Source organism: Phascolarctos cinereus, unplaced genomic scaffold, assembly GCF_003287225.1.
Source record: "Phascolarctos cinereus isolate Bilbo 61053 unplaced genomic scaffold, phaCin_HiC Scaffold_75;HRSCAF=609, whole genome shotgun sequence".
Taxonomy (NCBI): Eukaryota; Metazoa; Chordata; class Mammalia; order Diprotodontia; family Phascolarctidae; genus Phascolarctos; species Phascolarctos cinereus.
In genome coordinates this window covers 26,756-52,869 of record NW_027556135.1, presented here as the reverse complement: position 1 = coordinate 52,869, position 26,114 = coordinate 26,756, and the positions used below count along the sequence as shown (strand labels likewise).

Genomic DNA, 26,114 nt, shown 5'->3' with positions numbered 1-26,114 from the left:
TGGTGCATCCTGCCCCAGGAATATACAGAATCACCAAATTTATTTGGACAAGTCCTTGAAAAAATCCTGGAAGGGTTTAGAGCTCCCCTTGGGACACAAGTATTACAATACGTAGATGATTTGCTGGTGACAGGTAACATGAGAATAGAAACTAGTGAGGTCCCAATCAAATTGATAAACTATTTGGAATCAGAGGGTTTGAGGATTTCCAAGCATAAATTACAATTTGTGGAACGAAAGGTGAAATAACTGGGACATCTAATCAGTGAGGGGCAGAAGAGGCTGGATCCAGAGCGGGTGGCAGGAATCCTTCAAACTCCCCTCCCGAAAACAAAGGGGGAACTCAGAAAGTTCCTGGGGTTAGTAGGGTACTGCAGAAATTGGATTGACTCATATGCATCCCTCACAAAACCTATGTACCAATGCTTATTGGAGGAAGAACCAGAGCAAATTAGATGGGGCCCTGAAGGGGAGGAGGATTTAAGCAATTGAAGGAAGTCCTCCCCTCCCCTCCCATTTTGACAATCCCCTCCCTGGAGAAACCCTTCCATTTATTTGTAAATGTAGACAAAGGGGTAGCACTGGGGGTCTTGACCCAAATAGGGGGAGGCCAGAAGAGACCTGTGGTTTTCTTATCAAAAATCTTGGATTCTGTGGCTAGAGGGTGGCCGACCTGTATTCAAGCAGTAGTGGCTGCTGCTATACTGGTGGAGGAGAGTAGGAAGCTGACCTTTGGGGGAAGCCTGATAGTGAGTGTTCCCCTTCAGGTGCGAGCCATCCTGAATCAAAGGGCAGGGAGGTGGCATCAGATTCCAGAATTCTCAAATATGAAGCCATGTTACTGGAGAAAGATGATTTAATAGTATCAGAAGATAATAACTTAAGTCCTGCCTCTTTTCTGACCTCAGGGGGTGGAGATGCATTTGAGTTAGAGCATTATTGAATTGACTTTATTGATCTTCAAACCTGGGTCCAGAAGGATTTACAAGAATCCCCGATTGCTGGAGGAATCAATTTTTTTCTTTGATGGTTCCTCTCGGATGGTGGAAGGGAAAAGAAGAAATGGGTATGCTATCATATAATGGGGATCAAGAATCCTTGGTTGAGACAGGAAGTTTACCAAAAAGTTGGTCTGCTCAAATATGTGAACTATGTGCCTTAAACCAGGCATTAAAATTATTAAAAGAAAGGAGGGCAGTGTTTACACTGATTCAAAGTATACCTGGGGAGTGGTACATATTTTGGGAAAATCTGAGAAGAAAGGGGAATGGTTAACAGTAAAGGGAAGGAATTAGCACATACTACTTTAATTAGTCAGATCTTAGAGAATCTAATGTTGCCTGAGGCCATAACAGTAATACATGTGGATGGTCATCAATCTGGGCAGTCCTTTGAGTCTGGGGCAGTCGCCTTGCAGATGAGGAAGCAAAAAGGGCAGGGATGACAGAACCAGAGCTGCTTAGTCACATATTAGTTCTAATCCCCTCTTCCTCCAGTCTCCCTTCTCTCTCCTTTACCGAGGAAGAAAAACAGAAGGCGCTGGCATCAGGAGCACAGGAAAAAGATGGGTGATGGCTACTTCCAGATGGAAGAGAGGTACTGACCAGAGCAGGTATGAGGCGGGTCCTTCAACATTTACACCAGGGTAGTCATTGGGATGTCCAGAACCTGTGTGATGCCATCCTGACTTGGTTCATGTCTCCTGGTCTTTATACCTTGGCTCAACAGTTGGCAAACGGGTGCCTTGTATGTTGAAGGACAAACAAGTCTGCGTTGTGCCAGACTCTGGTAGGGGGCAGGCCCCAGGTCTTAGAGCTTTTCAGAGCATGCAGGTGGATTTCACCGAGCTACCCCCTGTAGGACACCTCAAATACCTACTAGTCATAGCAGACCGCTTAACTTCTTGGGTCGAAGACTTTCCTTTTCGATGTGCCACTGCTCCTGCAGTGGGAAAAATTTTACTAGAGCAAATAATTCCAAGGTATGGAGTGGTAGAACGGATTGATTCGGACCAGGCGACCCATTTCACAGCCAAGGTTCTGCAGGCTCTAGCCCAAGCCTTGGACGTTACCTGGGAGTTTCACACCCCCTGGCATCCTCCCTCATCTGGTAAGGTTGAAAGGATGAATCAAGAGATTAAGAAACAACTTACCAGGTTAGCCTTAGCACCAATTGCACTGGAACAGATGCCTGCCTCTGGCCCTTCTCAGAATCCAAACCAAACCCCGCAGGGACATAGGGCTCTCTCCTTATGAACTTTTGTATGGACACCCTTACCCTGAGGGAGAGGAAGGGAATTAGGACCCTCTGTTTGAACAAAAGGATAAATTCTCAAGAGAATATGTATCTTCCCTGGCAAAACATTTGAATACTCTTCAGATAAAGGAACTAATTGCTCAAACCCCACCATTGGGATTCCCAGTCCACAGGTACCAGCCGGAGATTGGGTCCTGATCAGAGTTTGGAAGGAGGAGAAGCTTACTGCTACCTGGGAAGGTCCCTTTGAAGTTTTGCTGACCTCAGATACTGACATTCAGACTAAGGGAAAAGGTTGGACTCATTACACAAGAGCAAAAGGACTGATGGATTCCCCTTTGGTGTGGACTGTTGAATCCAGACATCCTGAGGAGCTGAGACTGCATCTCGGCAGAGGTCTCTTAGAGGGTTGGACACATGAACAATAAGGGCTGGAAGTGCTTGGGTGGTGTGATCATCATAGCCTTTGTTCTGTTGCTCCTTTTTTATTAGGCATTTTTATCTGTTGGGGGACCACATTTTTGGCCAAAGAATATTTCCCCTCTCCTCCGGTGGTGTAATCAGAGTGTGACGCATGGAGTTCCCTTGATCATTTTCTTATTAAGCTTGTCCTCCCTTTCCTTTCCAGCCCCAATCCCCTGGCTCCCCAGGGTCAATAGCTTCCAAAGCCTTGTTCAAATTATACCCAATTAACCTCACTAATTGTTGGATATGTGGAGGGCCACAGCAGTGAGAGTATTGGCCTTGGGTCCCTGTTCCCCTGAAGCCACAATGGCTCCTTAGTAATAAGTCAGTAGTTAATAATGGGACAGGATCCTGGGAGGAATGGGAAGAGCATTCATGGCCCCTTGCTGAGAAAAAGAAGGGGTTATACTATCTGAACCAAACAGAGGGAAAGACCCCATTAAGAGAGTAGCTGTGAATGAACCTTCACAGGGCTCTTAAGAATCAGATCATATAACTGCACTGAGATTCAACGGCAGTGGAACAAAACAGGTACCCTGGACTTAATCACAATTTTGGGAAACCCCACACTGATCAAATTAAGGGAAGAAATATCCCAATGTAGGGGAGTGAGGGGAGCCATCGAAGTCCCCTATGCAGAATGGAGGTGGGTCAATGAAACTGGTGGAGGGAGGGCTATTCCCGAGAGTATTGGAGTAAGACGAACAGAACCAGAGATCCCCTCATCACTAGCTGCAAGTGGGAAGAGAATGCGACACTGTGGAAATGTCAGTATAGGAATGGGAGTGAGGGCAGGCCACTAGGACCCAGGAACAGGGAATATTACCTGAAAGTGGGGAATTATTCTGCTATGTTCCATCACCAACAGCCAGTTTTGAGGGGGCATTATTGGATCTGTGGCCTCACTGCTTAAGCCCACCTTCCTGTTGATTGGACTGGGATATGCTATTTTGGATTAGTCTGTCCCAAAATCTTTTTCCTGTCAGCACAAGGAGGCAAACATTTGAATGTACCAGTTTACGATGATTTAGAATGGAACAAGGGAGCCATTGATACCTCCATTGCTAGCATAGGAAATGCAAATGGGTGGGGAGATACTTGGCCCCCTGAAAGGATTATGAGGGAATATGGACCTGCGACTTGGGTGCAGGATGGGAGCTGGGGATATCGGACCCTGATATGTATGCTTAACAGGATAATCAGACTTCAAGCAGTAGTAGAAATCATTACTAACGAAACTGCTATGACTACTGACCTTCTATCTGTTTTTGTAGACCAAAGTCAGGAGGCTATCTTACAACATAGGCTAGTCTTGGATTATCTCTTAGCTGAGGAGGGAGGTGTCTGTAGAAAGCTAAGCCTGTCCACTTGTTGTATGAGAATAGATGATGTGGGACAAACCATTAGAGATATTAACAAGAAAATCAGAAAAATTGCCCGTGTTCCAGTGCAGACCTGGTCCTCTTCATTTAGTACTCCCTGGTGGTCCTGGTTTGAGGGATGTTGGTGGAAGCAGGTATTATGGTTTTTTAATAGCAGTAAGTGGAGTCATACTGCTCCCAGTGTGTGCCCCTTGCATGGTACAGTTAATTCCTACTACTGTACAAAAGACCCCCTCTAGAATGATTACATTAAAAGACCTGTCAGTGAGTCTATAAGACTAATGATATCAAGGAGTCAAGAGTGGATGACAGTCGATCAGGAGGAAGGAGGGCCCAATCTTGATGAAACAGCAAATAGGGACGCTGAAGAAATCTACTGTGTGGGACAACTGAAAGTTTCTCATATAAAATGGAAACTATGCTCCAAAAATGTAGTAAGGCTTTAGCATAAGCTGGGCCTAAGTTTCATTTGCATGTAAATCCTATGTTTTGGGGGGAGTAAAGTTCTGTACCAGCTGACCACCTCTTCCTTTGTTTTGTACCTTATCTTTGCCAAATAAGGCAATCCAAGTTTGTTTTGAGTAAAATGTATCTCTTAATTCCTGGGTAAAATTATTTGTCTCTTACCTCAGCCAATGGGAATGAAGAGATTCAGGTAAACAAGTGGGGAGGGGGTTTTTCCTAGAGTTGTTTGTCTGAGGGTATATAACTGCTTATTTGCTGCTCGTATCTTGCCTCCCTACTCTAGTCCGCTCTGGGTAGGTCACACCCAGCTCTAGCAGGAGACTTGCTAGAATAAAACTTCTGTTTCCTACCTGGAGAAACCTCTGAGTTTTTATTTGGGTGAGTGGTCTCTATGCCACTCATGGGAAACCTGTGCCCTCGAGGCACATGAGATCATGGAAGTAGCCAATGGCAAAGCCAGGACCAGACTGAAGTTTCTTAACTCACAGGCAGGCTTTCCACTGGGCCTCTTTGAAGATCCACATTTCTTATTTCCTTAGAAGTGATGCAGATTGTCTATGTCTATGCTCTTAGGCAGTAGAGGAAGAGAAGGATCTATATTAGTGCCGACTGTGCAAAGAACAAAGTGAAATGTTTTAGCTGGTTGGCATGTAAATGGAATTCCTTAGTCCTTCAGTTCTGTGGAGTACATATATTTCTTTAAGGGACAGAATTTGGAGAAAACATTAATTTAACTGCATTCTTTGTTTTCTGTACAACTACAATTCAAAAAGGCAAGGAGGGTGAGTTACTGGAGCAACCTCAGAATCCTTCTTAAAAGATTAGTATAAGTACTATAGCTATTGTGCTTGCCTTCAGTAAAATATGGTTGTCCTTTCTAAAGTTTCAAATTTCATATTTTCTGACTCCTAACTTCTATTGATGAAATATTAAAGCAATAGCCTTTGTTAAAGTTAGCATAAACAAATACCCTTCCCTACAGTTTTCTCCGAGAGTGTTCATTTTATATTCTAACTCTTGATTCTGTTGGTTTTGACACATTAGACGCTTTGTTTTGTGTGGAAATGCTTTGTATTTGAAAGTTAACTCTGTCAGAAGTAGTTTTGAGTTCCTTTAAATGTGATCATCCTGTTCATATCTGCTCACCTGCATCCTGTTCATAAGAACCTGATACACATCATGCACAAAACTTTAAAAAGGCTTATGTAAGTGCTAGTAACAACTTGTATAGTTAATATTATTTTGTAGATCCATTTACAATTTGTGCAATACTATATGTAAAAGTTTTTGTTGCCAATAAAACTCTATCCTCTGTAAAAAAAAAAAGTTTCTTTCCAGCATGGTTGAGTAAGTTCACAGCTCCACCAACAGGGCATTAGTGTCTCAATTTTCCCACATCCCCTGCAACATTTGTCATTTCCCTTTTCTGTCATATTGAACAATCTAATGGGTGTGGGGTGGTACCTAAGAGTTGGTTTAGTTTGCATTTCTCTAATTAAAAGTGATTTAGACCACTTCTTCATATGCCTATATATAGCTTTGATTACTTTGTCTGAAACTGCTTTTTCATCTCCTTTGACCACTTGTCAAAGGAATGGCTCTTATTTTTATAAATTTGATCCTTTTCTCTCTATATTTGAGAAATGAAATCTTTATCAGGGAAACTTGCTGTATTTTTTTTTCAGTTGTGACTACTGTATGTTCCCCTCCTACTCTCTTTCTCCTTTCACCGTGTCCATTCTCAAGTGTTTTACTTCTGAATACCCCCTCCCACTGTTGTGGGTCTGAGAGGTTGAGACCCCTCAAAGACTGGAGTACAGGACGGGGATCTGGAATGAATTCACAGACCCAAGCATTCTTCAAGTCAAGGTGGCAGAGATTTATTGTTATGCTTTTCAGTGGCAAGGATTCTTAAGGAACCTTCAAGAGACTGAAGATGGAGTGAGGGTTTATATGGAAAAGGGCATGGGAAAAGAATGCCAGGGACACTGATAAGGTAACCCAAAGGTCTAGGTGTCTTTGGGAGTTATGGATGGGAAAGTGTAGGGAGTATACTAATCAGGGAGGGAGATGACAGAGGCATGGCTCTTGGGAGTCTGGCAGGAGGAAGAGTCCTTGGGCCGGCCAAGGACAAAACTCCTTGGGCTGGGCAAGGCACCCCTCTCCCTCTGTCTTGATGAGAGAATGCTCTGCAACAAGGGAAAGCTTTCTCACAAGACAGGAGCTTACTAAGGAATTGGGAGGCTTCCAGAGACATGATCTGAGGGCTGGGGCCTGAGCAGCCCAGCACTCTCTCACCCAGCTTTGTGTAGCTGCACCAGGGAGACAGATAAGGGTCTTGCTGGGGCCACGCATGAGTGATTGCTAGACACAGTGTCCTTGGGCTGGGGAGTGGTTGTCAGAGACAGTGTTTCTGAGACTAGGGAGAAATCGGGGTCCAAGTACAAGCAAAGCTCCCAAAGACAAGCATCCAAGCACCCCATCACCCTTATTCACCTTCCCTTCGATCAGTCTCCACCCCACCACCCTCCTTCATCCCCTTTCCCTCCTACTATCCTGAAGGGTAAAGCAGATTTCTACATCCAACTGAGTGTGTATGTTATTCCTCTTTGAGCCAATTCTGATAAGGGTAGGGTTCACACCCTTCCTTCTGCCATTTTCCCCTCTACTGCAAAATCTCTTTCCAAAATCTCTTTCTCTTCTATGTCATATAGTTTACCCCATTCTCCCTCTCCCTTTCCCCTTCTCCCAGTGCATTTTTCTTTCTCACTCCTTAATTTTTTTGATAATCATCTCATCATATTCAACTCACACCCACACCCTCTGTCCATATATACTACTTCTAACTGCCCTAATAAGAAAGTTTTAGGAGTTGCAAGTTATCATTTTCCCACATAGGAATGTAAACAATTTACCTTATTAAATCCCTTATGATTTCTCTTTCCTATTTACCTTTTTATGCTTCTTTTGAGCCTTGTATTTGAAAGTCAAATTTTCTATTCACCCTGGTCTTTTCATGAGGAATACTTGAAAGTCCTTTATTTATTTCATTGAATGTCCATTTTCCCCTTGAATACTCAGTTTTGCTGGGTAGGTGATTCTTGGTTGTAATCCTACCCTTTTTGCCCTCAGGAATATCCCATTCCAAGCCCTCTGATGCTTTAAGGTAGAGACTGCTAAATCCACAGTATTTGAATGGCTGTTTGCAATATTTTTCCCCTTGACCTGGGAACTCTGGAATTTGGTTATAATATTCCCAGGAGTTTTCCTTTGGGGCTCACTTTCAACACATGATTGGCAGATTCTTTCAATTTCTATTTTACCCTCTAGTTCCAGAATATCAGAGAGTTTTCCATAATAATTTCTTAAAGATGATGTCTAGGCTCTTTTTTTATCATAGTTTTCAGATAGTCCAATAATTTCTAAATTCTCTCTCCTAGGTCTATGACCTGGAAAGGTCAGTTGTTTTTCCAGTGACACGTTTCACATTTGTTTCTATTTCCTCTAAAATGTTTTGCTTCTAATTGCTGCCTTCCCAATCCATCCCCACTTCTATCAGCCCTCTCCCTTCTCTTATCCCATTCCCCTCCTACTTTCCTGAAGAGTAAGATAGATTTGTATTCACGAGTAAGTGTGTATGTTATTTCTTCTTTGGGCCAATTCTTATGACAATAAGGTTCATGTGTTATTCCCCACCACCACATCTCTTCCCCTCCAGTGTAAAAGCTTTCACACTTCTTTTATCTGAGATTTGCCACATTCTGCTTCTCCCTTTGTGCTTCTCACAGTGCACACTTTTAATTTTATTTTTTAGATATCATCCTATCATATTCAATTCTCAACTGTGCCCTCTGTCTAACTGCCCTAATAATAAGAAAATCCTTAGGAGTTAACAAGTGTCATCTTCCCATGACGGAATGCAAATGTTTAACCTTATTTAAAGTTTAACCTTTAACCCTTATGATTTCTCTTTGCTTTTTGCCTTTTTAAGCTTCTCTTAAGTCTTGTGGATTAAAGACTTCTTGAGGACAGGAACTGTTTTACTTTTGTCTGTTAATCCCTGACATCTAACCCAGTGACTGGCACCTACTAGATGCTTAGTTGACTGGTAGGCTAAAACCCTGGAACAATGACAAAAGTATAGCCAGAACCAGGAGCAGAGAATGAGGAATTCTTTATTCAGGTAGGCATCTCAAAGGCCAGGCTACAAAGTCTCTCCAAATTGATGCAGGCAAAGCTTCACCTCACTTAAATGACAGGTGGCCAAACCCTCTGGGAACCTCTAGGATGAAGATGAACCTCGTGATGTTTGCCAGGATCAGGCCTGACTTCTTGATCTTTCTTCTGTGTCCTGGGAAGCTCCATGACAGACTAAGAGGGCATAAAAGAATAAGGAGGGACCCAGCGCCAGTTAGCAGTAACATCCCCACCATGTACCTCTCCCTTTATTCTCTGCCTTTTATTAATCCTTGCTGCCAGCATTTTATCTTCCAGATCTTCTCCTCTGCTTCCTTAGGTCACTGTCTCCTAAGTGTCTTTGATTCTTTTTCTTTGTCTGAGCTCTTATACAGCCAGAACATGAATATTTTCGTGTCTACCTCTCCCTCACCCACCTTGGTAACAATGCCACTTTCCCATTCAGCAGCCTCTTCTGTGCCTGTCTCCTTGGATCCTCTGATGCTGCTGTGGCCAACAGATTCTAGCTCCCTCTTCAGCCTGTGCCAGGAGCCAGAAATGGAAAGCCCAAGTTAGAATGGGTTATACAAGGCAGATGGACAGAGAGAAAGAGGAAAACAGAGTGAAGGAAAGATAAAGAAAGGAGGATAGATAGATAAAAAAAGGGAAGGAGAGAGAGATGGAGAGACACAGGGAGAGAAACAGTGAGAGATTAATGAGATGTAGATGAAGAAACACACATAATCAACTGATCACCACCTCTTCTGGGGAATCTTGGGGGTTCACCTTTGGTATTTCTGCTGTAGCTGGTGATAGTGAAGGGAGGCTGCCTTCAGGGATTCTGTGGCTTTCTTGTTTTCTTCCTCAAACAGTTGCTTAAGAAATATTGCTTGGAAATCAGAACTGCCTCTTCTGAGATGCATTCCTCAAACCCCAAGGCCTAGCCAACCCTCCTTTACTTCCTCCTCCTTCCCCCTGAGCCCCACAGAGGCTTGCATAGCTGCAGCAGCCTCCTCACTGCACAGGAAGGCATCCACACTGGTGACAGCTGTGGCTTCAGTCTTGGCCTCAGGCTGGGTCAACCTGTCCAGCTGCTTCTGGATACTGTCAAGCTTCTCCTGAGTTAGCCTCTCTGGTCACAGGAATACAAGTTATGTCAGATGCCCTCTCATCTGGGATTTTCCTGTCCCTATCCAATCAATCTCCCTTCCTGAAGACTCTGAATAGGTGGACACCCAGTCTTCAGCTCTATTTGGGGCAAATGTTCATCTCCCCCCCATGAGAAAGGTAGGTTATCCTTAGAAGAATCTAGAATACAATCCTAGGAAAGAGGAAGTTCATTTTCTCAAAACAGGCATTATTCACCTTTCCCTCCCCTCTATCATTCCCTGCCCTCCAACACCGGGATTCTCACCCTCTATGAGAAGCTGTTCCTTGTTGTTGTTGACCTTGCTGATTTCCTGGGATAGTTTGGCTGTCTTCTAATACAAGGAAGAAAAGGAGGCCAGCTGCACCTAAAGACCCCTCCCTCCACAGGAATGCCTGCCCTCACACCACAGTATAGAAGTTCACAAAATTTCAGTTAGAAAGGACACCAGAGGCCTACTTAACTAACCCGTTCCTGAACACAAATCTCTTTTACATCACCAACAGATAGCCATCTACTTGAAAACTTCCACTGAGATTGCAAATCTAGTTTTCTTGAAACCATCTAAAAACCATGCCGGCCCTCTTCCACCTTAAACACAACTCCTTAAACCAGTGACTCCATATACTCTCCCTAATTACCCTTTCAATTCACCTTCAGCTCTAAATGATGGTGGTTATTTCACTGTCCACTTGTGCATACTAGGTGTGTCCCTTTCTTCAAGTATTCCCCTCATCCTACATCCCACCTTCCATACTCCCCACCAATAACCATTTATCTTCAGATCCTGACCACAGGTTATCCCCTCACATGGAATTCCCAGACAGTCTTATTCTTCTCCATCATTTCCTCTAGTTGCTGGCCAAACTCCATTCTAAGGAAAAAGAAAGCAAAGGATTGGTCAGGGTCACTACCAGAAGTAGCTCACCCTCCAAACAATCACTAAGGCCACACCTTTAGAACCGACGAAGCTCTAATCCTCCCTTCTGCAGGAAGTTTTTCTCGGATTCTTCCAGTATACAAAGATCTCTCCCACTTTTAAATATTTCCTGTATTAAGCTTCAACTGTCTCATCACTTACAGAGTCACTTAATTCCAGAACTTGAAGACTGACATCTAGTCTAGGCCTCTCACTTTAAAAATCAAGAAACTAGGGGAGAGAAGAGAGTCATGATGATGAGCTAGGAATAGAACTCAAAGCTGTCCGAACATCAGTGCTCTCTGGGTCTTAATTTCTTCCCCTGTAAAATCAAACCTAACTCTACTTGATGTTTTCTAATATCCCTTCAAACTCTGACAATCTGATTATCTATGGACTTCTCTTGGTGCAAAGAAATGCAATGCAATGGGAAAAGCCCTGGACAAGTAGTCAGGAGACTCAAGAAACTGCAACTGCATAATTAGGCAATCTTGGGCAAGTCCCATCTTCTCTCTGGAACTCAGTTTTCTTATTTCCAAGTCATATGGTTGGATTAGATGATCTTCAAAGTCCTTTCAGGATTTTTTTCAATTCTATGATTTGGGCCCCTTCCAGCATTGCTTTGTATGTCCCATATTTCTGAGGAGGACACAGTCTTCTGACTCTAGTTTTCTTTGGTTCACAAACTCAATTTTGCCTTGAATTCAGAGATCATCAAGCACCAGCCTAAAGGCTGAAACAAGGTTTTACCTCTGATTCCTTTTCTTCAGTTTTCCTTCCTGGATTTTGGAGTTCAACTCTGTTATTCTCTTTTGGTATCCCTCAAACACTGCCTGCTGTCTGGAGAAAGAAAAAGTTGAGGGAAGAGGTAACCTCAGAATTTGGTGAATCTTATCCCTCTCGGGCAGTCCTTCAGAATTCCTTTTGTCAGGATGCTCTTAAAGTAGCTGTGTAGTCAGAGGTCAGTGAAGGGGGACATTTCACGTTGCTTGGCAGTTTGTATCCCTTCCTAGCTATCACGCTCTGAATCATGCCTTATACACTGAAAGAGCATTCAATAATCACTGGACTCAAATCCGTCTAATAACATTTATCATTGGGATCAATACCTCTAGGCACTGAGATTCTACGATCCTGTGAGTTGTAAAAAGAAAACTTTCAGGACACTTCACACCCTTGTATTTGTATCCCTAGCACTTAGCACAGTGCCTGGTAAGGCCTAGTAAGTAAGACCTTACTAACTGCTTGTTACCTTGCCATCACAAGCAAAACCAATGCACCAATGTCACTCAGGCCAGACAGCTCAGCACGACTTTGCTGGGGCTTTTTCTCATAGGATGCTGGATGTGGAAAGAGTTCTGGTGAATGGTGAAATGGAAAAAGAGCCAGTTACCTTACCACCTCAGTTTCTTTCTCCTGGCAATGCAGGCGAAGGATCCTCAGAGTTTCTAGAATGAAAGAAGTCAAAAGGTGGCCAAAAGGCCATAGAGGGACTTAAATGGCACATGAACTATCTTCTTAGGAGCCCTGCCTTTTTAGAACTACCTAACAATGGAGCCAGGTCCCTGATTCCCCCTATTACTAGTCCCTTCCCTCTCCAACTACTCTATATTTAACTACTTTGCATTTATTTGAATTTGTTCTCTTTATACTTAATCTTAATTTAGCTACATATATACTTATTGTCTTCCCCTCTACAATGTAAGTTCCTTGAAAGCTGGGGTTATTTCATTCATTCTATTTGTATCTGCAACCTAGCACAGTCCCTGGCACATAGTAGGTGCTTAATACAAACTTGTGATTGGCAGATACCTTGCTTCTTGCTCAAGATTTCCTTCAGTTGTGTCTCCTCCAAGCTCACTGCAAATGACAGAAATTAGACAGTCAACCTCACCTGTCTGTTCTCCCCACTCTTTGTATGCCTGGCCTGGAGCAAGTTGACTGGGTTGCTAGTCTGGCTGCTAAAATGATTTTGCAGTAGCATGGTGGGGTTATGGGATTGAAGCTGGACCCCTAAAAGGAAAAGACCATGTCTTTGAAAGCAACCTAGTCCCTGAATTTTCCCATACATTTCAGTAGTCCAGATCACTAGTACCTTCCCCCAAGACATCTGGCCCACCCCAGCCCACCTTCATTACTCAATTAGTTTTATTTGATACTCCTTAATCCCATCTAGATCCCTTCACTGTTACTTCTGTACCACTACTAGGGATTTACCTTCCTTAATCCCATCCAAATTTTCTTACAGCCTTTTTCTGTACAAAAGTACTAATCTTACTCCCATTAAATTGTGCTGATTCATTTAGAATCTTGCCTGCTTCTATTAGCATCACAATAGACTTGCTACTTTGACTGGAAGGCTTGAGTGGCCAAATTCTATTGAGGCAGATCTTCCCTGTACCTTTGCATTTCGGGGTTCCCAGCACTCTCAAACCATATCAATTCCACTCTGCTCAATCAATCCCAGTGGCTCCCTATGGCTTCTAGGGTTATAGGCCTAAAGAAAAGAACCCCAAAGGTTCCCTATGCAGATAACAAATTGAGCTCCAAAAGCAGAACTTAAGAGTCAATCAAAAATAAATTCCTGTTTAGATTTTAAAGCCTTTCTCAATTTGCTCCCAACCTATCTTCATAATACATTGTGCTCTACAACCCAGTCAAACTGACCTTCTCTGTTTTTCACCCAGGACATTTTATTTCATTTCCCTGTCTTTGCAATGGCCAGGCCCTTGACCAAAATATATGGCCTCTTTATCTCCACCTCTTTCTCTATCTCTCTTTGTTCAAGCACCTCCATCCCTTTAAAGTCCTCCCTGATACCCACAACAGTCTAGCGGCCTTCATCAATAACCACCTCACAGATAACCATCATGCATATGTTCATTTTATATTCATTCCATATTTGCTTATATATGTACCTTTGATCTTTCCCATTAGAATTTATTTCATTCTTTACATTTGTTTCTTCAGGACTTGGACCATAATGATATCCACTTAATACATGCTTACTGACTGACTGATTTGACATTGTGGCCCTTTCTTTACAGATAGGAAGTTATTTCATTCTTTACTTTTGTTTCTTCAGGACTTGGACCATAATGATATCCACTTAATACATGCTTACTGACTGACTGATTTGACATTGTGGCCCTTTCTTTACAGATAGGAAGTTATTTCATTCTTTACTTTTGTTTCTTCAGGACTTGGACCATAATGATATCCACTTAATACATGCTTACTGACTGACTGATTTGACATTGTGGCCCTTTCTTTACAGATAGGAAAACTAAGCTCTAAGGATGGACTTTCACAATAGGTATCATAAGGGAAAGATAAATTAAGGTTACAAGCCTTGGGCAGTCTGTGGTTCTGTTTTTGCTATCTGTGAAACAGTAGGTTAGGGGCAGCTAGGTGGCACAGTGGAGAGAGCACTGGCCCTGAAGTCAGGAGGACCTGAGTTCAAATCCAGCCTCAGACCAAACACTTGACACTTACTAGCTGTGTGACCCTGGGCGACAAGTCACTTACCCCAACTGCCTAAACACACACACACACACACACACACACACACACACACACAAGTTAAAAAAAAAGTAGACTATTTGCTGTTTGTCCTTGTTTCTTGAAGAGGACTACAACATGCCATGGCATGCAAACAAATTGGATTTAAGTGAGCAAGTGCTGTGCAAAGTCACCAGCCTCACTTTCTCCTCTGGATGCATCTGAGTCCAGTGGCCTAATATATAGATCTGGAGATGACCCTGGACGCAGAGCAGTTGGTCTTTTCAAGCCAAGGTCTTTAACAGGTCTCAGTCTGACTGAGGCAACGCCAGTTCAGTGATTAAGGCTTAATAAGAGGCAAAGGATGGTCTCTTAAAAAAAAAATCTGGGAAAGGAAGACTCTCAGGGTTTCACCAAACAGAAACAACTGCTGTTACATTCTTCTTAAACCAATCACAGCCCAAACCAAAGATCCCGAGGGTATTATTGGCCCATCACTGAGAGCTAGAGTGATTTACAGGTTAAAGGTGGTGATGAGGTTGGGAGCTAGACCCCAAAAAGACAACCCTGGACTTTGTGGCCAAATCTCTGGCATTTGCCTAAGGCTATAATGGCATCAACTGGCCTTTCACTGTGGCAATGCCCAGTCTCCCAATTCTCTTACCCTTCATTTAGCCTAGCCCTCCATTGTCTTACTTCTCTTTGGCCCCCAGTCATTTCCCACCCTTAACCTGGCTAGGCTCCATCTATTGGCCAAGAGGTCCAGTTCCCAGGCATTCTGTTCACTGGTTTACTGGCCACTCCCATCCAGATGTCCTTAGACCCCTCCTCCAGTCACCCAACCTATTTAGCCACTCCTACATCCTCCCTCAGTCTTTCTATATATAAAGTCCATTTTGTCTCCATTAGCATGCTCAGACTTTTATAATCTAGCCACTGCTCAGATTTTTACAATCGCTCATAAGTGCTCAGATTTCCTTAAGAGTCTGGCCAATATGGCAAATTTTTAATAAACCTTGTCTTTGGCTGAAAGAAGGCTTGGGTCGAATTCTTGCAGCCAAGATCCTTGTGTCATGATTTTGGGGTTCCAGCACCCCTAAACTTCTAGACCTCGTCAGTAGTATTTAAGAAAAAAGGAAAAAAGTTTCAGAGATAGAAATTAAAATTTCCTTTGGGCAGAGCACCCTCAAGTAAGGCTGTGATACATTATGTGGATAGAGGGAAAGAAAGAAAGAAGCAAAAAAGAGAAAGAGAAGGAAAGGAAGGAGAGAGGAAGGAAGGAGGGGGAAGAAAGAAAGGAAGGAGGAACAAAGTAAGGAAGGAAAGGAGGAAGAAGGAAGTGATGATGTAGCGCTTGAGGCAGATGAAGCAAGCAGGACTTGAGATAACAGATAGGATGCAGGATGTGAGCAGCCAGAAAAAAAAAACGATCGAAAAGCCCCCACTGTACACTTATCTGGGTGCTTTCACAAAGCACCCTCAATTTCAGAACAACTCTTCCCCTCCCCTTTCTGTTCCCTCTGCTTATCATCTCCAGACTACCTGATGTCCCAGGCATTTTGGAGCCATTCTCTTGTCCTCTTCCTCCTATTCTATAAAATTGTATTTAAACCATACCTTTGACCTGGCTAGCCACCTCTGGGAAGCAGAAGCTGCTCTACTCAGGGAGCAGAGCCTGTGACCTATGCTCTGCCTCCCATGTGGAGTAGAGTCCATTGGGGCTCTGCCTGATGGGGAGCAGGCACGCTTGGTGCATCACCCCAATAAATGCCTTTCTTTAACTTAGAGACTGTACCAAGTGAATTCTTTCAGGACACTAGGACCACATGTCTATTCCTTATCATTTCAGGTAGCACCCCAACATTCTTGGGTCCACCCTGAACTTATCACCAATGGCTACAGTAGAAGGTCTAAATGAATTGTTTTACATGTGAACCAGCTCTCCCAACTCTAACTTCAACAGAAGGAACAAAAGAAAGATAGAAGGAGGAAGAAACAAAAGGAAAGAAGAAAGAAACGAAAGGAAAGAAGGAAGGGAACGAAGAGGGAAAGAATGGTGTTAGGTTATATAGATAACCTCTAGATAGATAATTGTTTTTTTTCTTTACATCTTTTTTCTCTCAGTCTTCATAGGGCAGGTGCTGTGCACAAAGTGAATGTAGGTTTTAATCTCTGAAACATTTTTTTTCTTCTTAAAGACCAGCCTTAACCCCACATCATCTCATGGATCAGACAACAATAGGTCCAGGCCAAGCCCTGCTTGGTCAATGTTTTGGCCTTGACTGCTTTAGGATGAATGTATATACCAATTGTTTCTGTTTTGGCCAGAAACGCTGAAGGTCTTTCCTTCCCAGAGTGATTTTTTAAAAAATTAATAAATGATTAATATATTTGTTTAGAGCAGGTAAAGAGGCCACTCTCTGCCTCGTTTCTTATTAGGCCTTTATCATTGAATGGGCAAAGGATAAACAACAATAGGTAATCTCCAAAGTGTTTGTCAAATTTGGCTCCTGTGAATGCAAGTATGGAAAGCAGACCCTGGTACAACCAAATTAGATGACTTTGTGATGGTAGGCTTTGGGGACAAAAAGGTTGTTTGAATCTGTGGCACTTACTTTCATCTAGTTCTTTCTGCAGGGATTGCCTGTGGGCCTGGGTTTCACAGAGTTCCTTATTTGCAATTTTCTTAGCTGTCAAGACAAAGACAAAAGGAGATATTTACAAATGGGTTCTTCCATATTGCTCCTCCTCCCACTTACTTCATAGAGCAGGAATTTGAAAACTGAAAAACAGTATGAGATTTACTCAAAGTTGTACATAGAAATCAAATTTAGTATACAGGTCAGCGGATAGTTCCTGAGGTTTTACTTTGATACTCTCTGCATTTTCTTTGGGGTTCAGTTGTACTACCATGTCTTTTTAAATCTTTCTTTCACCAACCCAGCCTGCTCAGATTTTCCCTATTTTGAAGTGGGACTCAGGGAAATGAGTTTCATGTAGGCAGAAGGAATACAGAGGCTACTGAGGTAACTGTTTCCATGTAGTTTGAGGGACTTTTAAAAGCCTTGGTTCACCTTGCTGCAATTCATTAATTCTGCTGATCACGTCTTCAGTCCTAGGGTCTAGGTTTCCTTCTGTTGGCAGGTAAGAGAATTTAGTGTTAGTTAATATGAGCAATAATTTAGAACAAGAATTCAGGAAGTGATCAAGCATTCAAAAATCTTTGACATTTAAGAGCATCTTTCTACAATTTGGTAAATAGTTTCTGAATTACTGTGGCCTAAAAGTTCTGTCAGCCAACAAACACACTGTTGAGTCCTTCTCAAATCAGTTCTGAATAGGATGTGGTGAGAACCCCTCATAAAATTTAAACCAAAATACAGGCCTTCTGCCCAACCATGTGAACAAATGGTTGTTCATGGGATAAGAGCAAAGGACACAGGATGATCACAGGGGACTGGGGTGGGGGTGGGGAAAGAGTTTTGCAGGGGTCTGCAGAATGGGAACATTTCAAGATAGCCACATCTGATTGTTTGTCACTGTCTCCAGGAAGATTTATCACGGTGGATTGTCCCTTCAAGGCTTGTGACTATGGGCTGAGAGGAAGGGGGTGGGGAGGAGCACTGCAGTGGAGAAATACAAAAACCTGCCGTATCTGTGTTCGGCGCCGGGGTCTGTCATGGAAATGGTTTTGGAGGGAGCCGCCCTTTCTCGGGAGATCGTAGTGAAAATTCGTTTCTGCCTTCTACCTTGAGGAGCCTCTGAGTTTAACTTGGAAAATAAGGGTAGCTGTCCCACACAGCTTGTATAATGCTCCAGCGTGAGGCTCAACTTCAAAAGTCTGTCCAGGTTGGTAGAGGTTTCGCTGGTAAAGCCTCTGAGAGACAGGGTTCTTTTCCACACCAAGATCGATCAATCGTTGATTAAACTGTGACATCTACCAAGCACTGTGCCAGGTAGCAGGGATATAAAGAAAAAGCAATAGTCCTCTGCCCTCGAGAAGCTTACTTGTATTAGGCAGATGACATATGTAAATACAAGGTCTCTTTTTTCAGGCTGGCGGCCCTCTGTACTATCAGGAGGAAGCAGGCTTGAGTTCAATTGGTTTAAAAAAACTGATAAAACACAGCATTTAAGTAGAAGGGGCGTGGCTGAGCAAAGGAAAGGCATTGGGAATGTTCTGAGGGGTCTGGAGAAATAAAGGAGAACAGAGAGGTGACGCACCCTTTCTTAAACAACTGCCTCCACCTTCTCCAACGCTAGAGGAAGACTCCATGGCTACCGCCTCTTCTCCACCCCTTCCAGCCGACCGCAACGGTTCCAGGAATGCGCATGCACATGCACATGCGCAGAAGATTGTCCACCCACCTTCTGTCAGTTCATCTCATTGCATGCTTCTGCCTCCCCTCCATGATTCTATCATTTCCACTCAGATTTCCCCTAAACTTATTTTTCATTCTCTCGTTAAGGAAGATTTCTATAGATTTAACATTTTCTGGTTCTTTGATTACACACGGAATGGAATAAAAAAAGTATAGTAAAAAAAGCTCATGGCACTTCTTGACATATTCATCCTCTTTCTAAACTTTTACTTGGGAAATTTTGTACTTCTAATTTATAATTTTGTCCATTCTAAACAATACCCTATCAACAATAATAAAAACCAAAGAACTCATCTCCCTTTAGAATGCCACAGTTTTCACCTTAAGATGTTACTTTTGGCAGATTGAAAAACACCAGATTTAAACACCAAGAAGTCCAAGAATTATGAGATACTTACTGAGACAGAAAACAAACAAACAAACAAGCAACTTTTAAAAGATCCAAAAAAAACCATACCAGTAATTTTAGAAATGACAAAATGATGTTTGTACAAATTCTACAACACTCGGCAGAGCTGTTGGTTTGCCATATGGTCTATCGGTTAGGATTCCTGGTTTCGTTCAGGCGGCCTGGGTTCCATTCCCGTTAGGGAATCTTTTTTCTTTTCTCTGAAACAAGTACAAGGTTATTTGTTTATTTTCTTAAATCTCTGCTGTGCCTCGTTTCCTTTATCTTCCTCTGCGTTTAACTTTACACATTTAAAACGTTTATCAAAGAGATGGATTTGCTCACAACATTACAATGAAAAAATCATTCACAAAACAAAAACCTTCGGACCAGAAAGAAACAACATCCCCCAAAGTCCCTATCATACTTATGCAAAAATCCTCTGATCCTAAAACAATTGTTTTTGCTTCCCATTTCTTTTTAATTTCCTTTCCTTATGCTCTCGTCTTTTTTCTAACACAGCGCCAAAAACATTTCCCCTAAAACTTGAAATTCCACTTAAAGTAAAAAGAACACCTGAAACAGATCCTTTCTTTATTACTATACTAAAATATTAGAAACTTGACTAATAAGAAATATTTCTAATCTTTAAGCATTTACTTTACTGAAATAATTGAATTAACTTAATAAAAATATTGACCACAACTTAAATTAGCACAATTACTTATATACGCAAATACCTAAAACAAATGCATCTATCAGGGTATATAATAAAAAATAAAGCTGCAAAAAACTGTAAAACAGCTTGTTAAGAAAATGTATTTCCACTATAATCTTACATTCTTATGATAAAAATTCAAAATATATAATAACTACATCACAAAAATAAAATGAAACACAGCATTATCTCTCACAATTATACATAAGGAGAAAAATAATAACTAACAGGAAGGCTAAAAGACACCATAAAATGCAACATTTTAAAATTACACAACATTGATAAAATTTAGCCAATCAAGTAACATTTTATTAAGCACTATTTTGTCCTAGACCATGGTGGGAGAAAGGAGGGGTGGGGTACAGGGTAGGAAGGGGCCTTGTACATGCCCTTGCACTGAACCCAAAGTTCACAAAAGCAGAACTCCACATGTGGCCTCCAGGCTCTCCACCCTTAACCTAGGAGTTGTGCTAAATGATGACAATACAAAAAAACATCCTGGCCTGAAGGCACTCACAATTTAATGTGGAAAGCAACATGGAACTCTCTCTCTCTCTCTCTCTCTCTCTCTCTCTCTCTCTCTCTCTCTCTCTCTCTCTCTCTCTCTCTCTCTCTCTCTCTCTCTCTCTCTCTCTCTATATATATATATATATATATATATATATATATATACACATATGCACACCTCTGACCCTAACCCTAACCCTAAATGCCTCCAACTCTCTCTGTGTATGTATATATGTATGTATGCATGTAATGTGTATGTGTATATAGGTGTGTGTGTATACACACATCTGTATATATACAGATATATGTATGTATGTGCATGTACCTATGTGTATATATATATCAAACTTTAACAAAATAAATAATTAACAGAGGTAAAGTACTAGAGTTAAAAAGTTTCCTGTAGTGAAAGTTGGAATGATAGTTGGAACTTAAAAACTGCTGAAGGTCAACAGAAAGTGAAGAAAAAGGAAACTATTCCAGACATGAGATGCAGTCAGAAAGAATGTGCAGAGCCTAGACGTGGTCTTGTTCAGGATACAGAAAGGAGGCCAGTATCACTAATTGAACAGTTGGGGAATGCGGTGTAATAAAACTTGATACGAAAAAAATTGGCTACATCATGAAAGCCTTTGAATACCTAACATAGTATTTGGTTTAATCCTGGAGGCAATGGGGAACCATCAAAATTTATTGAATAGGAGGGTGACCTAATAGGAGGGGGGCACTTTAAGGAAAGTCATTTTACTGGCTGAATGGAGGACAGATAAGAATGAAGAAAGACTTGAAAAAGGCAGACCCACCAGTTGCTATTGAAATAATCAAGGCAAGAGATAATAAGTGTCTGCAGTAAGATGGGGGCAGTGCCAGAGGAGAAAAGGAGTCACATTTGGGAAATGTTGCAAAGATGCGATCAATAGGCGTGGGCAGAAGTTGAATATTGGTGATTTTCCAATCAAATAAATGATGTGGTAATAGCACATGGAAAAGTTAATTTTGAATATCAAAATTAATATAATTAAATTCAAAGTATGAATAATCAAGCAACAATTATTTTAATATCTAGACTGGGTAACTCATGTTGTTTTTATGGTAGGAAATTATGTTCATGATAATGCATTTCTATATCCAATAATTTTTGCCCATGGACCTGCTTTCAAAAAGAATGTTACAAAAGAAGACAAACTCTTGTTGTTTGGTCATTTCAGAATTGTCATGATCCTGTCTGGGGTTTTCTTGCCAAAGTACTAGAGTGCTTTGCCAATTTCTTCTCAAGCTCATTTTACAGATGAAGAACTGAGGCAAACAGGGCCAAGTGACTTGCTCCTGGTCACATAGTGAGTGTCTGAAGTCACATATAAACTCTAAAAGACTGAAGGACCAGCACTCTTATGTACTGCAAGGGCCACTTGGCTGCCACATATATTTTCTGATGTGTTGATATCTGGAATTCTGGAATGTTGCTATCATTCCAGTGCCACACAATAGATCTTTAAGAAATGCTTATGATCTAATTGCTGCAACAATCTAAGAAACAATTTCATATGATACTAAACTTCCAAAAGCCCTCCTTTATAAAGGAGTCTTAGTAACACTTGATTTTTAGCTGGTAACGATCTGGTAATAAGTAAAAGAGACATCTTCTGACCCAAGCATTATCCAATCAAATTGTAAAATTTGATCTTCTGGTGGCTTTTCTCAGATGTTGACTCTTTCCCTGGCATAACTACACTACTGTTCCTTTTCTTGGTGGTGGTTAGATGATCTAATAAAGCACTAATATTCTAAATCCCAGTCAACTACTAGTGCTTTTGAGGTATCACTGTTGTCACCAAGACATTGGAAAATAATGCTTCCTCCAGGCTTTTTGAGCTCTAACGAGTCACTGTTGCAATGGAAGAAAAGACACAAAGAGAAGCAAACCCATCTCAGTAGTGGTTTTATCAAAGCATACTCGACCCTGTAGACCACTCACGTTTCAAAGCTGCAAAAAAGAAGCAAACCTTTTTATATCTGAAGTACAACCTTATACCTGCCAGCAGCCGGTGTGAATGTACGACAGAGCAGTGAAAGAAAAAAGGGGAAGGGGAACTGGAGAAAGAAAAATCAGGCTAGGCGAGTCTGAGACTGATGCTCATAAGACTAGTTTATTTTCAGAGGTTACAAGATTATAGAGAAAACAGCTTTGTACCATGAGAAATGATCTACAAGCACTAATTGATAACATAAACAATCTAAGCAGCTAAAGATCCTCATTTTCTCATGACAAAATAGTTTCAATGCCAAATTTCATATCTACTGTTTTCCTGCCCAGTTCTTAGTATTGTCTCCCCAAGTCAGCCACCTAGTCTCAAGGCTGGGCATGAGTAAGAACTTAGAATCAACAAACCATAACAAAGGGAGCTAGGGCAAGAGCCATGGGAGCGTTTATTCCGAGGCAAGCCTCTATGCGTACTGACCCCTATAGTGTATAAGGACTTAGAGTTTTTCCATAAGACTTGGCCCCTACATTCCCCCCTTTTTATTTGTTAATTTGAGTTCATGCAATTGACTCATAATTGGTCTGATGGTAGCATTTATGAATCTTAAAAATAATGGGAAACAAAAACAAAAACAAATTAGGCCAATGCCATAGGGGAGCATATGCAAAAGCAAGGATATACTTGAAAAGGGTGAAAGTTGGTGTAATGTAGACAAGATAATATTTGCTTTTTTATTGGTGTCAATCCCAAGACAGGGACTATTTTCAATGTTGGAAGCAATATCAAGAAGGGTATTAATATTGAGGTAATATTAGAATCATGCCAGGCTCCCAATAGGCGAGCACGTATCTTAATGAGATATTAGATCTGAAGCATTATAGGGTAGTGAGTAACAAAATATATGAATATCTGTAATCACATTGCAAAAACAAGCTTGTTTTCAAGGTTTCTAACTCATCTCCTAAATACAATACTGACTGCTCTAATAAATTGACTTTATACAATATACCTCTATCAATAGCTTCCTGTGCTTTAAGTGCTAAACATATTTTTGCTAAGTCATTTACAAATTATGCAGTTTAAATCTCAGATTGTAATGCAATAAATGAAACGGTAGTAGATACAATAAGAGAAGCAACAATGATTAAATCAGTAATAAGGAGATCAATAAATTGTTTTGATTGACTTAAGGAGGAAGTAATAACTTGAAGAACATGTTCTCCAGAGTTCTGGAACTATTCATGTGAGATGTTAGTAGGGAAAATAGCAAATGATTGTTCTACAAAAAATACAATATAGTCATTATTATCAATACATTGTTTGAGAGTACAATTGACACAAGTAACATTCTATTCAAAAGTAGTATTACTGAGTAAAATCTACATATCCATTAGATAAACTGGTATTAAAAAATGATGTAACAAGAAAAAGACAGGGTTCAGTCTTGTTGCTAACTTCTGAAAAACATGTAAGTGTCCTAGATGCTAGAGATCTGAGGGTAATTATAAGATTGGCTCTGTCCTGGAGGAAGGGGTATTCTTGGCCTCCGAATATATGAATGTTGTTAGTACATATAGTTCCCAATTTGTCCACATATGTGAGGGGTCACAACCAGGGTGGAAAAGGAAAATAAGTCCAGTGCTGAGCACTCTGTACATTACACACTTGAGCAGAAAGTAAAGCTACCGTTGCTAAAAATACAAGTTCAGGAGTCTTCCATCACTCAATGAGAGGGAGCTTTCACTTGACCCAATGTGGGAAGGCGACTCCTCACTGTAGATCGGCTCCTTCTGCACTTTCCCCGAATCCTCATACTCTGCATCTGGGCTGTGAGATGTGATACACGCCCAGACATTTTTCTCTGGTATCCAGACAGGTTTATCGAAGTTTTCTGAAAAAATACAAGCATGCCCACCTCCCCTCATTAGTAATGGATCCGGGCCTCTGGGTATTTATTTTTCTCAAGATGTTTTTTCAGCTGGAGTGTACCCATCTTTGTTAATATTTTAAAAATTAATAGCCAATTGTTGATGAGGGGTAATAGCCCAGATACCCCCTTTTTTTGTTTAAGAATAGTTTTAATATCTTTGTTTTAATTATATAGAATGCTGTGATCAGAGAAATGTTATAAAAAAAGCATAAAAGGAAGAAAATGCTTTGCTAACATAAGCAGGAGCATTATCTGTTTTAATTTGTTTAGGTACACCCATAACCGCGAAGCCTTGTAAAATATGACTGATTACATGTTTAGTTTTTCCACTTGTTTGTAAAGTGGCAAAAATGAAAGAAGAAAAAATATCAACTATAACATGAATATAAGAAAGCTTTTTAAAAGAAGGCATACGAGTTATATTCACTCGCTAAATAGGTTTGGGAAAAAAGCCTCTGGGATTAATGGCAAAAGAAAAAGGGTTAATAAAAGTGATACATTTGAAACAGCCTTTTTTAAAAAAGCATAATTTTTATACTATGTTTCTAATACTGCAGGAGTTTATTCAAAAATAGTCACAAATTGTTATCCTCTCTACAATTAAGTTGGCATCATTGGTAGAATATAGTTAATAAAAGGCTCAATAAAAGCTTAATAAGAAGTTAGGTATTAGCATTTTGGTGAAACTGGGAATGAGAATTAGTAGCTTGTTGTATGGTAGGGGTTAAAAGTGTTGGGTAGAATTATAGTTGAGAATCAATAATGGCATTACTTTCAGTAAGAGGTTTAGAAAAAAATTTTGAAAAAGGAGAATCAGAGTGAAAAGTTCTGCCTCCTGGGCAAAGGAAAAGGAAGTTTGAATTACCTTGTGACAATATTGAAAAATATAACAACCAGCTTTTTCATTACTTAAGCTGTCAGTAAAAGCAGTGAGCATTTGGGGACAGGGGCTGTGGGAGGAGGAAGCATTCTCCTCCAAGCTCCAAAGGAAAGAGTTTGCCAAAGGTGAATTTTATTTGGAAACTATATTGACTCTATGCATTGGGTGCTGAAGGAATGGGGTTAGATCTAACGATTTTTGGAAATACCCATGAATAATTAGTAAAAAAAGGTTAATATCTTGAGAGATGGTAAGTGATTATCAATATGGCCAGAAAAAAATGGTAATAGCAGTTTGTCAATTCTCTGAAGAGGAAACAACTGTGTATTTGTTTTTTATTATAAGGTTGATGAATAACAAAGCAAATTTCCTGTAAGTTGAAGATATCTTTTATGAAGTTTTATTATTAGATAAGCTACCATTGTAGGATAAGGTGTTATAGAATTGGGGAATTGATGAGGGAGGTGAATCCATTCTAAGACTCCAGAAGATTGAAATAAAACTCCTGTAAGGGACACTGGAGTACTAAGAATAGTACCTTGTACCTCTTCATTTAAAGAAATACGGGTGAATTGAGCTTCAGAAATTTTCTGTTCCACTAATTAAAGCTCCTTTTTTGCCTCAGGAGTTAATGTCCTAGGGGAATTTAGACCAGAATCTCCTCTAAGTGTAAAAAAGAGATTAGCCAATTGTTCTGTAATAATTTGGAGTGCTGGTCCAAGCCAATTAATGTGCCCTAAGAGTTTTTGAAGATCATTAAGTGTTTTTAAAGAATTAAGACATAAGTGTACTTTTTGTGGCTTCACCGTTGTTTCGGGTGACAATATGACCTAGGTAGGAAAATGGAGATTTTTCTAGAACTTTTTCTGGAGCTATAATAAGCCCATATTCCTGTAAAGCTAATTGAAGCTGAGGTAATAAATGTGTGAGTTCATTTTTAGTGGAACAGCTACAAAGTATGTCGTCCATATAGTGTATTATTTTTGCGTTGGAAATTTTTTTTTTCCGAATTGGGT

At 40.9% G+C, this 26,114-nt stretch overlaps 1 protein-coding gene across 1 annotated transcript; it reads right to left on the bottom strand.

Moving 5' to 3' along the window:
- Window positions 1-2,538: 2,538 nt before the first annotated feature.
- LOC110204054 (synaptonemal complex central element protein 1-like) lies at window positions 2,539-24,498 on the bottom strand. Its single transcript, XM_020980412.1, has 14 exons — window positions 24,495-24,498; window positions 24,033-24,179; window positions 17,386-17,445; window positions 16,927-17,001; window positions 12,623-12,670; window positions 12,204-12,258; window positions 11,561-11,650; window positions 10,702-10,765; window positions 10,159-10,225; window positions 9,731-9,876; window positions 9,531-9,619; window positions 9,182-9,284; window positions 8,838-8,939; window positions 2,539-2,736 (listed from the first exon to the last, which is right to left on the bottom strand). The coding sequence occupies exons 1-14, from the start codon at window positions 24,496-24,498 to the stop codon at window positions 2,539-2,541; spliced, it is 1,248 nt and encodes a 415-aa protein (XP_020836071.1).
- Window positions 24,499-26,114: the final 1,616 nt, after the last annotated feature.